Source organism: Anolis sagrei, chromosome 11 (genome assembly GCF_037176765.1).
Source record: "Anolis sagrei isolate rAnoSag1 chromosome 11, rAnoSag1.mat, whole genome shotgun sequence".
Taxonomy (NCBI): Eukaryota; Metazoa; Chordata; class Lepidosauria; order Squamata; family Dactyloidae; genus Anolis; species Anolis sagrei.
In genome coordinates this window covers 8532058-8549036 of record NC_090031.1, presented here as the reverse complement: position 1 = coordinate 8549036, position 16979 = coordinate 8532058, and the positions used below count along the sequence as shown (strand labels likewise).

General features: G+C 43.4%; 1 protein-coding gene across 2 annotated transcripts in view; it reads left to right on the top strand.

Annotated features, from left to right (window-relative positions):
* Positions 1-3581: 3581 nt before the first annotated feature.
* GSN (gelsolin) overlaps positions 3582-16979 on the top strand; it is a 58922-nt gene continuing 45524 nt past the window's right edge. Inside the window, exons 1-2 of one of the 2 annotated variants that reach the window (XM_067471844.1) lie at positions 3582-3708; positions 15247-15303. In XM_067471844.1, the coding sequence (XP_067327945.1) occupies positions 15274-15303 (30 nt within the window). In that variant the 5' untranslated portion in view covers positions 3582-3708; positions 15247-15273. The remainder of the gene's footprint in view (positions 3709-15246; positions 15304-16979) is intronic. The other variant, XM_060757370.2, reaches the window with a different exon arrangement.

Genomic DNA, 16979 nt, shown 5'->3' with positions numbered 1-16979 from the left:
GGGCATTCCACAGCCGAGGGGCCACCACAGAGAAGGCCCTGTCCCTCATCCCCGCCAGCCGTTTTATATTATTAGCATAGCATAGGAGACCTCCGCCATGGAATATATTAAAATATTAGCATAGTACAATATCAGTATTATATATTTCTATATTTCACTATACCATTATATTGTAATATTACATGTTATATAAATATATAACTATAATATCGTTTGTAGTAGTAGTATATTGCATTACATTATAATATTATAAATATTATATGTATATATATTATATTATATTATTAGCATAGCACAGGAGACCTCAGGCATGGGCAAACTTCGACCCTCCAGGTGTTTGGACTTCAGCTCCCACAATTCCTAGCAGTCTCAGGCCCCTTCAATGCCTGTCTTTATGACACACAACGACATAGCACATTTATACTATTACTTACTTTAGTCCTCTTTGGAGATTCAATCATGTTATTTATTAGTATTAGACTGACTCTAAGCAGCCGGCTGCTGCAGCTCTCATTGGGGCTTTTTGATGCTGAGCGTTGCATTCTGGAAAATCAAAATCATTGATCATTCCCACTCCCCTGGCAGCCACCTTTCCACCAAAGTCAGCATTGACACTGAAATGCAACACCCACTGAGTTCTGTGAGTGCAGCATTTTTCCCGAATGAGCTCTGCAAGTGCAGCATTTTTCCGAATGAAGCAGAGAGTGTTTGAGGACTGGGACATCCGTAGGGATACCAAGGTACTTGTCTATAAAGCTATTGTCCTCCCAACCCTGCTCTACGCCCAGGAACAAAATCAGCCTCTGTACATGGCATTCATTGACCTTGCAAAGGCATTCGACACACTGAATCGCAGTGCTCTCTGGACCATCCTCCAAAAAAATTGGGTGCCCAGACAAATTTGTGAACATCCTGTGGCTCCTCCATGATAACATGATGGCAACAGTCTTGGACAGCAATGGCTCCCAAAGTGACCCATTTAAGGTGGAATCAGGTGTCAAACAGGGATATGTTATTGCCCCAACCTTATTTTCCATTTTCATCGCTATGCTGCTTCATCTTGTTGATGGGAAGCTTCTACCGGAGTGGAAATCATCTATCGGACAGATGGCAAGCTATTTAACCTCAGCAGACTGAAAGCCAAGACCAAGGTTAAAACAACATCTCCAGTATGCTGATGACAATGTCATCTGTGCGCATTCAGAAGATCTACAAGCCACTCTAAACACCTTCTCAGAAGCATACGAGAAGCTCGTCCTGTCATTGAACATCGAGAAAACCAAAGTGCCCTTCCAGCAGTCACCAGCCAATCCCTCTCCAATGCCGGAAACACAGCTTAATGGTATAACATTAGAAAATGTTGACCATTTCCTCTCCCTTGGCAGCCACCTCTCCATAAAAGTCAGCACTGACACTGAAATACAATACCGACTGAGCTCTGCGAGTGCAGCATTTTTCTAAATTAAGCAGAGAGTGTTTGAGGACCGGGACATCTGTAGGGATACCAAAGTGCTTGTTTTTAAAGCTATTGTCCTCCCAACCCTGCTATACGCTTGTGAAACGCGGACAGTCTACAGACGTCACATGCAACTTCTGGAACGATTCCAAAAAAAATCCTGCAAATCTCTTGGGAAGACGAGCGGACAAATGTCAGCATGCTGGAAGAAGCAAGGACCACCAGCATTGAAGCGATGGTCCTCCGCCATCAACTCCCCTGGACTGGCCATGTTATCCGGATGCCCGACCACCATCTCCCAAAGCAGTTGCTCTACTCCGAACTCAACGACAGAAAACGGAATGTTGGTGGGCAGGAAAAGGGAATGAAAGATGGGCTCAAAGCCAACCTTAAAAACTCTGGCATAGATACTGAGAACTGGGAAGCTTTGGCCCTTGAGCGCTCCAGCTGGAGGTCAGCTGCGACCAGCAGTGCTGCAGAATTTGAAGAGGCACAAATTGAGGGCGAAAGGGAGAAACGTGCCAAGAGGGAGACACATCAAGCCAACCCAGATTGTGACCACCTTCCGTCTGGAAACCGATGCCCTCACTGCGGGAGAAGATGCAGATCAAGAATAGGGCTCCACAGTCACCTACGGACCCACCGTCAGTAGGAAGGCTATCCTACTCGGACAACGAGGGATCGCCTAACAAACTAACTCTGAAAAATGTAGTTTAGGGCACTGCCACCTGACATCCGCCGAGAACGAGCAACTAATAATTAAAGGTCCAAGGTAGTGACATCTCTGGCCTGTCTTCTTTTTGGATATTATTTATTTATTTATTTATTTATCACATTTATATGCCACCCATCTCAGCCGAGAGGCAACTCAGAGCGGTTCACAATTGGCAACAATTTGATGCCTCAACAATTATAACAAATAAAACAATCATAAAATACTGTTAAAAACATTAGCATACAATATAAGAATTAAAAAACCATACAAAGCCCTAAGAACATTATCGTGAGCATCTCCATGTCAAGTCATTATTCAATTGCGTCACCAAGTGGTTCCATGATTTCGTAAAACTATGACGTATTTGGGAAGGCCTGCTCATCTACCTTCGAAAAGTAAGTAGGGAGGGGGCCGATCTTATATCCCTAGGCAGGGCGTTCTGAAGTCGAACATGACCCCCCCCCCCATAAGAGATAGTAACTTATAGTTTTGCCAAGGACAAGGACATCAGGCTAGATAATAGGGGTCAAATCTTGGTCAATTTTGCAAAGACACTAACAGCAACAACAGGGACCCTTCCCATGTCAGATAGTGTGTACATTTAATTAAGGTTTTATGCCCTATGTTTCATATATAGCAGAAAGTAACACATTTATTACTGAGAAACCACCACCCTTTACACTTATGTACTCTCTTGAACTTTTATGGGACTTATTTTCCCTTCTGAAGGACTCTTAGAAACTTTTTGAAAACTTTTCAAGCCCCATGAACCTTTGGACTTTTAAAAACTTGTTCCTCTCCCCAGCCCCATGGGCTCTCAAAATGGCTTTATGAATGCTCAATGGTACTGGGGGGGGGGGGGGAGCTAGGGGGCCAGGCACATCTTAACACCTCTCAACAAAAGATTCCCCCAGGCTCAGCCGGGCCTTCAAATGCTAATGAAGGTGGTCAGTTGAAACATTCACACCTAGCTCCAGCAGAGAAGAGCTCTTTGCCCCACCCCAGCCATTCCACAGATATATAAACCCATTGTCCTAGCTCCAACAGACCTCACTACCTCTGAGGATGCTTGCCATAGATGCAGGTGAAACGTCAGGAGAAAATGCCTCTAGAACATGGCCATATAGCCCGAAAAAACTCACAAGAACCTGGTAAAACTATAAGTTACTATCTTTTAGTGAGGGGGGGGGGGGTCATGTTCGACTTCAACACTAGAGGCACTCTTAAGTGGCCAGCTGCTGCTCGAAGGACATTTAGTATCATGCCAAGTGTTTAAAATACATTTGCAACTGTATTCTTGGTTTGCTTCTGATACAATCAATAAATAAACCACAGGGGGAAGGGGGTCTGTATTGCAGTGCAGGGGTGGGCGTGGCGTGGATTGGGGGTGTTCCCACGCCCCTCCCCTCGAGGCGTGGGCTTGGCTTGGGAGGGGAGCCTGCCTCTCGCCTTCCTTCTGCTGCCTCCTGACTCCTTCTCCTCTGCTTTGCTTGGATCCTCTTCTCAGAGACCAGACTACCATCCTTTGCAGCCTCAGGTAGGAAGACCCCCTTAATATGAGGAAGGGGAGGCAAATCTGGACTGTGCAAACTGCTCTTTATTGCAAAGGGGTTTGGAAGATGCTGGGGGGGGGGGGGGGAGAGAGCAGGTGCAATGCATTTGCTATTGTTTCTTGATGCCTGAAGTTGTTGGTTTCCCATAAATGCGACTTTCCAAAACCAGGACAGATTTAAGAGTGGAAGGGATGTGCTTTGTAGACAATACACACAACTCCCTTCCCTGGAAACTCACTTAAAACTCTGTGAAAAGGTGTCAAAGGGAGGTTTGTTCCTAACTTCTGGGTCCAAATTTTCAAAAATCATGAGAAAAGGGGAATTAGGTTTCGGGGTGTCCCACAATCCCATAGAAGCATCTCTCTTGCCTCTTTGGGTTGTGCTTTGTAGACAATACACACAACTCCCTTCCCTGGAAACTCACTTAAAACTGTGTGGAAGGGTGTCAAAGGGAGGTTTGTACCTAACATCTGGGTCCAAGTTTCAGGAGAAAAGGAGAGTTAGGTTTCGGGGTGTCCCACAATCCCATAGAAGCATCTCTCTTGCCTCTTTGGGTTGTGCTTTGTAGACAATACACACAACTCCCTTCCCTGGAAATTCACTTAAAACTCTGTGGAAGGGTGTCAAAGAGAGGTTTGTACTTAACTTCTGGGTCCAAGTTTCAGGAGAAAAGGAGAGTTAGGTTTCGGGGTGTCCCACAATCCCATAGAAGCATCTCTCTTGCCTCTTTGGGTTGTGCTTTGTAGACAATGCACACAACTCCCTTCCTTGGAAACTCACTTAAAACTCTGTGGAAGGGTGTCAAAGAGAGGTTTGTACTTAACTTCTGGGTCCAAGTTTTAGGAGAAAAGGGGAGTTATGTTTCAGGGTGTCCCACAATCTCATAGAAGCATCTCTCTTGCCTCTTTGGGTTGTGCTTTGTAGACAATACACACAACTCCCTTCCCTGGAAACTCACTTAAAACTCTGTAGAAGGGTGTCAAAGGGAGGTTTGTACCTAACTTCTGGGTCCAAGTTTCAGGAGAAAAGGAGAGTTAGGTTTTGGGGTGTCCCACAATCCCATAGAAGCATCCCTCTTTCCTCTTTGCCTCGGCCCATGATGGAGAACTATGAGCCAAGAGTGTGACGCAGCAGCTCAAAAAGCCAATGGGATTTTGAGCTGTGTCCAAAGGAGTCTAAGGAAGTCATGGAGCCTCTCTCTTCTGCTTTGGTCAGACCTCTTTCCCTGGAATATTGTGTCCAATTCTGGGCACCACAGTTCAAAAAAGAGATCTTGACAAGCTGGAAGGTCTCCAGAGAAAGGCAACTGAAATGATGCAAGGTCTGAATATTCCCTATGAGGAGCGTCTTGAAGAACTGGGCGTGTTTAGCCTACAGAAGAGAAGGTTGGGAGGAGACACAATGGCCATTTATAAATATGTGAAAGGGTGTCGCGTATTTATACATATTTTCAACGGACTCCATGGAACAATGGCTTCAAATTATAGGAAAGGAGAATCTACCTCAACATTAGGAAGACCTTCCTGAAGCTGTTCAACAGTGGAACTCTCTGCCTCGGAGTGTGGTGGAAGCTTTTAAACAGAGGCTGGATGGCCATCTGTCAGGGGTGCTTTGATTATGCTTTTTCTGCATAGCAGGGAGTTGGACTAGATTGCCTGTGAGGTCTCTTCCAACTCTATGATTCTATGATTCAAATCATACTATCCTTCCCAGAGTTGGACTGGGCAGCTCCTTGGCACCCTGGGTCAGGAGAGGCTTTGAGAGAAGAAGACAAGCCAAGTATTATTATTCACAGAAGGCAGGGAAGCTCAGGTTTGGGCCCTTGGGATCTGACTTGTAAACAACTAGTTAAGAACAAGACTGGACTGGATGGCCTTTGGGGGTCCCTTCCAAATCTATGATATGATATCTATCTCATACACAGATGGTCCCTGAATTACAAGCGTCCGACTTGTAAACAATGAGTTAGGATCAGGACCAGACTGGATGGCCTTTGGTGTTCCCTTCCAAATGTATGATACTATTTCTATCTCATATATATACAGGCAGTCCCTAAGTTATAAATATCTGACTTGTAAATAATAAGTTAAGAACATGACTGGACTGGATGGCCTTTGGGGGTCCTTTCCAAATCGCTGATACTGTTGTCTGTCTTGTATATATCCAGGCAGTCCTCGAATTATAAACATCTGACTTGTAAACAATGTAAACCAGACTGGATGGCCTTTGGGAGTCCCTTCCAAGTCTATGATACTATCTCTATTTCATATATATACAGGCAGTCCCTGATTTACAAACATCCCATTTGTAAACAATGAGTTAAGAATAGGACTGGACTGGATGACCTTTGGGGGTCCCTTCCAAGTCTATGATACTATATCTCATATATATCCAGGCAGTCCCCGAGTTTATAAACATCCAAGTTGTAAACAATGAGTTAAGAATAGGACTGGACTGGATGGCCTTTGGGGTCCCCTTCCAAATATATGATACTATATCTCATATATATCCAGGCAGTCCCTGAGTGATAAACATCCAAGTTGTAAACAATGAGTTAAGAATAGGACTGGACATAAGTTACAAACATCTGTCTTGTAAACAATGAGTTAAGAACAGGACTGGACTGGATGGCCTTTGGGGTTCCCTTCCAAATGTATGATACTATCTCTATCTCATATATATCCAGGCAGTCCCCGAGTTATAAACATTCGACTTGTAAATGATGAGTTAAGAATAGGACTGGACTGGATGGCCTTTGGGGTCCCCTTCCAAATATATGATACTATATCTCATATATATCCAGGCAGTCCCTGAGTGATAAACATCCGACTTGTAAACAATGAGGTAAGAACAGGACTGAACTGAATGGCCTTTTGGGGTCCCTTACAAGTCTATGATACTATATCTCATATATATCCGGGCAGTCCCCGAGTTATAAACATCCAAGTTGTAAACAATGAGTTAAGAATAGGACTGGACTGGATGGCCTTTGAGGATCCTTTCAAAATCTCTGATACTTTATCTCTCATATATATATATATATATATATATATATATATATATATATATATGGGCAGTCCCTAAGTTACAAACATCCGACTTGTAAACAATGAATAAGACTGGACTGGATGGCCTTTAGGAGTCCCTTCCAAGTCTGTGATACTATCTCTATCTCACATACACATACAAACACACAGAGGCAGTCCCCGAGTTATAAACATCCGACTTGTAAACAACGAGGTAAGAACAGGACTGGACTAGATGGACTTTGGGGTCCCCTTCCAAGTCTATGATACTATATCTCATATATATCCATATATATATATTTATCTCATAGACCAACGTGTGTGTATACACACATACACATACACACGCAGACAGGCTGGGAAAGAAGACCCCACTGGAGCTTTATCTCCAGTCCTTGTTTCCACAACAAGCCACGTTTCCCAAAATCCAGTCATCGCAGGGACAGAAAGTGAGGTGGAACCCTCCGAGCAGAGGCGCAGGCAGCAATAGAAACACAACTGCAAATGTCATATATTCCTAGATATTACAAAACCACGCTTATAAAGACATAACCTCTCTACAGGATGTGGCATTTCTTATTAGATGTGAAATAGCGAGGGGAAACCAGACAGCTCCTTAAAGGGGAATTGGTGCTCCTGGGTGCTTCTGTAACAAGCCGTTTGCCCAATTTGTGGGCGCAAAATGGCTTTTCTGGAGGATTTCGGCACTCCTGGGGCCATATTTTCCTTGTGACAGGATTAGGATTGTGTTGCCCTTCCCTGGATTGTGTTGCCCTTCCCTTCCAGAGAAGCAGTGGGCAGGGAGCTCAGAAATAAGTTGAAAATGCCATCCTTGCCCCTTGGCATTTGCTGCCCAGAGTCATTGCTTCCCTTCTGACTCACAACAATATTGCATGCAGACTGTCTCCTTTATACATCCCCTTTTCCTTCCTCTTCGGGTGGGAAAACAGGGAAGGAGGGATGTCTACATCCGAGTTACTCATATCAGTTCCGTAATTTTACTTTAGTTACATTGCAAAAAGTATTTCGGGCATGACTAAGAAAGGAAAGCACCGTCTTCTTTGGGAGTTCCTACAAAGGATTGGATAGTAACAAAGCCAGGCCCTTGTTAACCAAGAAGGTTTGTACGAAAGGCTTCCAAAACTTTTCGAAAGTTTGAGCTGGGAAAAAATGGGATTCTCTACAACCTTCTGAATTCCGCAACCCCTTAATACAGTTCCTCATGTGGTGGTGACCTCCAACCATCAAATTATTTTCGTTGCTACTTCAGAAGTGTCAATTTTGACCCTGAGTTTGGGAGTTGTAGTTCACCTACATCCAGAGAGCACTGTGGACTCAAACAAGTGCTAAACTTGGCACACAGAACTCCCATGACCAACAGAAAATACTGGAAGGGTTTGGTGGGCATTGAGCTTGAGTTTGGGAGTTGTAGTTCACCTACATCCAGAGAGCACTGTGGACTCAAACAAGTGCCAAACCTTGACCTTTACCTTTTTCTCTCCACTATAAATCCCAGCAACTACAACTCCCAAATTTCAGGGTCTGTTTTCCCCAAACTCCACCACATTTGGGTATATTATTTGTGCTAATTCTGGTCCAGATCTATCATTGTTTGAGTCCACAGTGCTCTCTGGATGTAGGTGAACTACAACTCCAAAACTCAAGGTCAGTTTTCACATTTGGAAGTATTGTGTATTTGTGCCAAGTATCTGTAATGTAAGTATCCGATTTGCAGGATGTGTTTTCATTCACTGGACCACATTTGGCACAAATACCCAATACGCCCAAATCTGAATACTGGTGGGGTTGGGGGAAGGGATTGGTTTTGTCATTTGGGAGTTGTAGTTGGGATTTATAGTTAACCCACAATCCAAGAGCATTCAGAACTCCACCAAAGATGGAATTGAACCAAACTTGGCACACAGAACTCCCATGACTGGAAGGGTTTGGTGGGCATTGACCTTGAGTTTGGGAGTTGTAGTTCACCTACATCCAGAGAGCACTGTGGACTCAAACAAGTGCCAAACTTGGCACACAAAACTCCAGTATTTTCAGTATATAACAGAAAATACTGGAAGGGTTTGGACTCAAACAAGTGCCAAACTTGGCACACAGAACTCCAGTATTTTCAGTATATAACAGAAAATACTGGAAGGGTTTGGTGGGCATTGACCCTGAGTTTGGGAGTTGTAGTTCACCTACATCCAGAGAGCACTGTGGACTCAAAAAATGATGGACCCAGACCAAACTTGGCACGAATACTCAATATGCCCAAATGTGAACGTTTGTGGTGTCTGGGGAAAATAGACCTTGGCATTTGGGACTTGTAGTTGCTGGGATTTATAGTTCACCTACAATCAAAGAGCACTTTGTATCCCACCAATGATAGAATAGGGGCAAACTTCCCACACAGAACCCCAAGAACAATGGAAAATACTGTCTTTTCTGGTGGTCTTTGTCGACCCCTCTGAAACCCCCTCACGACCCCCTCCAGGGGTCCCGACCCCCAGGTTGAGAAACACTGCTCTACACCATCAGTAATTGCTCTCCAAGAAACCTGGGTCCTAAAGGATGTCGATATCTTAGGGATCCTCTTGTAGGTCAACCACAGCTGCTTCCGAAGTCCCTTGTTAGTTTTGAAAGCAAAGTTTGCTCAAACTCGTCTGACCACTTTTATTGTCGCAGAAGAACATTCCCGTCCATGCGGCAGCCCCATTGTCATGAAGTCCAATAATAATGCCATCCCCAAATAGAGAAAGGTGTTGATGTGACGGTTCTATTATTAATCGCCTGATAATACAAGCAGCTCAGCTATTGCATGCTTTCGACTCCGGATATGCATTCCTAATCTATTTTGCTGTGAGATTTCCAGGCTTTATGGCCATGTTCCAGAAGCATTCTCTCCTGACATTTCGCCCACATCTCTGACAGGCATCCTCAGAGTTTGTGAGGTCCATTGGAAGCTAATCAAGTGATTGTTTATATATCTGTGGAATATCCGGTGTGGGAGAAAGAACTCTTGTTTGTTAGAAGCAAGTGTTAATGATTATTATTATTATTATTATTAAAGGTTGTCCCCTGACATTAAGTCCAGTCATGTCTGACTCTGGAGTGTGGTGCTCATCTCCCTTTCTAAGCTGAAGAGCCGGCGTTGTCCATAGACACCTCCAACGTCATGTGGCCGGCATGACTGCATGGAGCGCCGTTACCTTCCCACCGGAGTGGTACCTATTGATCTACTCACATTTGCATGTTTTTGAACTGCTAGGTTGGCAGAAGCTGGGGCTGACAGCGGAAGCTCACGCCGCTCCCCGGAATCGAACCTGCGACCTTTCGGTCAACAAGCTCAGCAGCTCAACGCTTTAACCCACTGCGCCACTGGGGGCTCCATCATCATCATTATTATTATTATTATTATTATTATTTATACCCCTTTGATAAGCATTGAATGGTCTTGCAGCTTCAAAGCCTGGCTGCTTCCTGCCTGGGGGAATCCTTTGTTGGATCTAAGAAAATCCAACAAATCCTATGTTCAGCAAAGGACAACAGGGATCCTCTCACTTAGTTTCCAACAGACCTCACAACCTCTGAAGATGCTTGCCATAGATGTGGGATCGGAGCTTCAGTAAACAATCCAAGACTCGACTTGTCTGTCTGCTTCAAGTGACTTGGAGTCAACAAATAACACCATGTAAAAAAAATTGAAAAATTTCCTGGGTTGCTGTGAGTTTTCCAGGCTGTTTGGCAATATTCCAGAAGCATTCTCTCCTGACATTTCACCCACATCTGTAGCAAGCATCCTCAGAGGTTGTGAGGTCTGTCGGAAACTAGGCAAGTAGAGTTTATACATCTGTGGAATGTTCAGGGTGGGAGAAGCAGTCAGGAAGCAGTCAAGCTTTGAAGCTGCTAGGCTTTTCAATGGTAATCTAGGTGGTCAATGGCAACATCCACACTTGCCTCCAACAGGCAAGAATTCTTTCTTTCACCCTGGACATGATTCCACAGAGATATAAACCTCTCAACAAAGGTTTATCCCAGGCAGGAAGCAGCCAGGCTGTGGAGTTGCAAGCCCATTCAATGTTCATCAAGCTGGCCAATTGCAACATTCACACTTTGTTTCTTTCTCCCACCCTGGACATTAGCCCACAGATATATAAACCCCATTTTCCTAGTTTCCCACAGACCTCACAAGTTCTGAGGATGCTTGCCATAGATGTGGATGAAACGTCAGAAGAGAATGCTTCTGGAACATGGCCAGACATCCCGAAAAACTCACAGCAACCATATGTGTGTGTGTGTATTCATATTAGTTCCATCAGATGTATAAGTAACCCATCCTTTCACAGTGTTGACTTCTTTTCATTTAAGAAGCGAAGGGGGTGGATGCACAGACTGGGAAGTTTATCCAAATTCGTCACAGTCAGCTGCTTGGCCATCTTCTTCTTGAAGGCCTGCAAGGCATACGCATTCTTGGCCACCCTTCCAACTGGCAGCAGGATTTGTGCGGCTGCTGCTGTTGCCACAGCTGTGATTTGCATCCAGCTAAATTCGGAGGACGAAGTGGGAAAGACGGGTGACTCACGCTCCTTGAAGCCTGTTCTAACAGGAGGCCTCCCTTCCCTACTTCAGTGTCTGCTAGATGCTTTAGCACAGCCGGTTAACCGCCAGCTGCAGTAAATCTTGCCAATTGAAAGGTTGACAGTTTGAAGCCCAGGTTGGGATGATTTTTAGCCCAGCTTCTTCCTACCTAGCAGTTCGAAACAAATGTGAGTAGATAAATAGGTGCTGCTTAAGCGTGGAGGTATTTAAGGCACCCATAAGTAAATGCCAAAAAAATGCCAGCGATTCGATCAAAGAGGAAGTTTAGGAACAAAAGATCATTGGCAGGGAAGATGGAGCAATATATAGAACACAGATATCTATTTCCAAGATACACAAAGTATGTTATTGTTGTTGAAACTTCAAATATAATAAACTTCAAATAATAATAAACCTGTCATATGACACCATATTTGAAGTTTCAACAACAATAACATAATACTTTGTGCATCTTGTGTAACTGGAACCGAGCACAGCCTCCAAGACGCCAAAGATGGGAAAGCCTATATATACCTCTATCTATCGATCTATCGATCTATCGTTTAATTTATAGCTTTCTCACCCCAAAGGGGACTCAGAGCAGCTTTCAAGATATATATACATACAATATATTATATTATTAGCATAGTACAATATCAGTATTATATATTACTATATTGTACTATACTATTATATTGTAATATTATTTGAAATATTACATGTAATTTAAATATATGTTATAATATATTAGTATTAGTATTATATTGCATTACATTATAAGATTATATGGAGCCCTCGGTGGCGTAGTGGGTTAAACCCCTGTGCCGGCAGGACTGAAGACTGACAGGTCGCAGGTTCGAATCCAGGGAGAGGCGGATGAGCTCCCTCTATCAGCTCCAGCTCCTCATGCGGGGACATGAGAGAAGCCTCCCACAAGGATGATAAAAACATTAAATCATCCAGGCATCCCCTGGGCAACGTCCTTGCAGACAGCCAATTCTCTCACACCAGAAGCGACTTACAGTTTCTCAAGTCGCTCCTGACACGATATATATATATATATATATATATATATATATATTACATTATATTAGATTATTAGAATAGCACAGTTGTCTGTCTTGTCGGTATATGTGTTCTGTGATCCGTTCTGAATCCCCTTCGGAATGAGAAGACGGAATATAAATACTGTAAATAAATAAATACGAGGAAAGGAAATTCCACTTGAACATTAGGAAGAACTTCCTGACCATAAGGAGAAGAGCTGTTCAGCAGTGGAACTCTCTGCCTCCTTGGAGTGTAGTGGCGGCTCCTTCTTTGGAGGCTTTTAAACAGAGGCTGGATGGCCATCTGTCTAGGCTGCTTTGATTGTGCTTTTCCTGCATGAAGGCAGAACAGAGTTTGACCTGATGGCCCATAGGGGCTCTTCCAACTCTGTGATTGTAAGTCCCGGAGAGGCAGGCCGAGGCCCGTTGTTTTTGGATGGAGGGTGTGTTGCTTTGGAGGGTTGTGATTGCAGCAGACATAATTGCAGCGTTCAGGAGATGCTGAGAAAGCAAAGGGCAGTGGCTGTGGCTCCAAAATGGCACAAAAGGATTCCTGGGCTGGAAAGGGGAAGGCAGGCACTCCCTCTTCAATAGCGGCTGTGGTCGCCGTTCACTTTCCAAGCCCTATGAGTGGGGTGGATGCGTAGTTGCTGAATACTGCCTTATTTGAGCAAAGTTTTGGGAATGGGAACGTTTTGTGGTTTGCGAGATTAAAGACTGTGGCTGGTGGTTCCCTTTGCTCTCCTCTTTGGTGCCATTTATAACCTGCTGTTCTTTGTCTCCTGAGAGAGAAAGAGAGAGAGAGAGAGAATTCTAACATTAGTCTTAGGAAACCCAGTTATTATTATTATTATTATTATTATTATTATTATTTATTAGAAACACAACAAGATGAGTCCACAGCAGACAAGATCACTCTACTGGCTGTTGTATTGAATCATACGTCGGACACTTCCCAAGTGTCTAGGACTGTGTGATGTATCGGCGAATAATGTGTGCAGATCCCATTATTATTATTATTATTATTATTATTATTATTATTATGTTTATGTTTATACCCCGCTTTTTCTCTCCACTTGGACTCCCCAGTGGCACAGTGGGTTAAATCTCTGAGTTGCTGATCAAAAGGTTGCAGGTTCGAATCCAGGGAGTGGGGTGAGCTCCCGCTGTTAGCTCCAGCTTCTGCCAAGCTAGCAGTTCAAAAACATGCAAATGTGAGTAGGTCAATAGGTACCGCTCTGGTGGGAAGATAATGGCATTCCATGCAGTCATGCCGGCCACATGACCTTGGAGGTGTCTATGGACAACGGCAGCTCTTTGGCTTAGAAATTGAGATATGCACCAACCCCCAGAGACAGACATACCTAAGAATGAGAAGGTAATGGCACTCCTTGCAGTCATGCCGGCCACATGACCTTGGAGGTGTCTGCAGACAATGCCGGCTCTTTGGCTTAAAAATGGAGATATGCACCAACCCCCAGAGACAGACATGACTGGACTTAATGTCAAGGGGAAACCTTGACCTTTACCTTTTTCTCTCCACTGTAAATCCCAGCAACTACAACTCCCAAATTTCAGGGTCTGTTTTCCCCTAACTCCACCAGTTTTCACATTTGGATGTATGGAGTATTCATGCCAAGTATCTGTAATGTAATTATCTGATTTGCAGGATGTATTTTCATTCACTGGACCAAATTTGAATACTGGTGTGTTGCGGGGGGGGAGGGGGGGTTGGTTTTGTCATTCGTGAGTTGTAGTTGGGATTTATAGTTAACCCACAATCCAAGAGCATTCTGAACTCCACCAAAGATGGAATTGAACCAAACTTGGCACACAGAACTTCCATGACCAACAGAAAATACTGGAAGGGTTTGGTGGGCATTGACCTTGAGTTTGGGAGTTATAGTTCACCTATGTCCAGAGAGCACTGTGGACTCAAACAATGATGGGTTTGGACCAAACTCAGCATAAATACTCAATATGCCCACTCCCCTGTTATGTCAGCTCCACTGCCTGACAGTCCACTTCCGAGCTCAGTTGAAAGTTCTAGTTTTGACCTATCTCTATATGGTTCTGGCCCAGCTTACTTGTCCGAATGCATCTTTCTCTACGTCCCACCTTGGAATTTAAGATCATCTGGGGAGGCCCTGCTCTCGCTCCTGCCAATATAGCAAACGCGTTTGGTGGGGACAAGAGACAGGGCCTTCTCGGCTGTGCCCCCCCCCCCACCTGTGGAATGCACTTCCAAATGAGATAAGATCATCCTCATCCCTCCTGGCTTTCAGGAAGAAAGTGGAATCATGGTTGTGGGTCCAGGTTTACGGACAGTAGACTTAATTCACACTTTGGTTGGAAATTGACTGGAATGACGATACAGCTGATATTGTATTATTGTTTCAATTAATGCTTTATGTAATTTAATTATTGTTGTAGTATTGTAATTGCTTATATGTAGGGGCACTGAGTAGAGAAGAGACGGGGTAGAAATACCGGAATGACGGACAATGACAAACCAAGACCAAACTTGGCACAAATACTCAATATGCCCAAATGTGAACACTGGTGGAGTTTGGGGAAAACAGACCTTGACATTTGGGAGTTGTAGTTGCTGGATTTATAGTTCACCTACAATCAAAGAGTATTCTGAACCCCATCAGTGATAGAATTGGAATTTACCCAGCAATTGAAATAAGCTGTGGATAAAGAGTATAAAAGAGCCTGGGATGTTGTAAAAGTGGCAGAGGAAGTGTCGCGATGCAATTAGAAACTGTCCCGTCTTTTCAATAGCGTTGAATGTTGCAATGATAAACTTGTAAGAAGAAGAAGAAGCAGAACATGCCGCAACCTAAACCCTGTTTAAAATGTTTCCTAGGAAAGAGTTGTATTAAAAAATAAACTTATGGGGATGACTTGTGTCAAAGACGCCAAGGTAGGAAGTCCAATCCATTTTGAATCCATCTCTTGGAATATTAACTTGCTTTTATTTTTGGTATGTTCTGAATCAATCCGACTTTGCTAACCATGGATTCTCCTCCGACTTTGCAGCTTTCCCTGCTTCCTATGCAATATATACCTATCTATCTCTGATTGTCTAAATTCTCCATTCCTTTTCAAAACCTACCTCTGTGCATGATAACAAGGTATCTTCCTTGGGCATGACTTGGAATGGACTGAATGGGAAAGTTCTGCAAAATAAAGGGTGGGAGGTAGATGTTTTGGGTCTAATGAAAAGTTAATTTAAAGTATTTTATTATGGCTATTATTGATGTATTTATTTACTATATGTGTGTACCGCCTTTCCCAGCCCGCAGGTGACTCAAGGTGGTTTATAGGGCAAAATTCATTGCCCACAATACCATCAATACAATTAAAAACATTAACATATAATAAAAACGATTAAAAAATCAATAAAACATAAATCCATAGTGGCTCCTTGTTACAAACATTGTCGGTCCCATCGTCTAGTCGTTCCATTTTCCAATGTCAGTTACTCTGCATTTGGAAACACTGGCTCAAAAAGCAACATCTTGACTTTTTTCTGAAATGTTAAAAGGGAGGGGGCTGATCTGATATCCCTAGGGAGAGAGTTCCAGAGCTGAGGGGCCACCACCAAGAAGGCCCTGTCTTTCGTCCCCGCCAAACATACTTGTGACAAAGGCGGTAATGAGGGCAGGGCCTCCCCAGGTGATCCTAAGGTCCTAGATGGTTCATATTATTATTATTATTATTATTATTATTATCATTATTATCATTATCATTATCATTATTATTAGAAACACAACAAGATGAGTCCACAGCAGACATTCTACTGGCTGTTGTATTGGATCTCACGTTGGACACTTCCCAAGTGTCTAGGACTGTGATGTATTGGCAAATAATGCATGCAGATCCCAATAAAGTGGCCTTCTGCAGATAGCAGATGGTAATTTTGTCAGCGACGATTGTGTTTAAGTGCAGGCCAAGGTCTTTAGGCACTGCACCCAGTGTGCCGATCACCCCTGGGACCACCTTGACTGGCTTGTGCCAGAGTCTTTGCAGTTCAATCTTTATATCTTCAGACTGTGTCATCTTTTTCGTTAATATGACTATATTATTATTATTAATAATATTAATAATAATAATAATAATAATAATAATATTTAATGATATTTCACTTGAAATTCTTGGGATCAAAGGAAGAATGTCCAAATGGATGAACTCTTTTGTGTACCCACAATGTATTTAATTGAGTCTTATTAGTTACTTTTATTTATTTATTGTGTCAGAAGCAAATTGAGAATACAGTTATAATGTATAAGAAACCATAAACAAAGTTAAATACTTAGCATGATACTAAATGTCCTTTGACCAGAAGCTGGCTACTTGGAGTGCCTCTGGTGTGGCTGTAAGAAGGTCCTCCGATGTGCATATGGTAGGGCCCAGACTGCATTGTAGTCTGTGGTTTGCTCTCCTCCATACTATGATAAGGAGTTTGCTCTCCTCCATATATGATAAGGATGGCAGCCTCATGTTGTCTGAGCTTGCTGGCATGGAACTGGACATTTGGCCCAAATGCAGAAGAGATCAAGGCTGCTTGCATCCTCTATGTGTCTGCTTTCCGTCAAA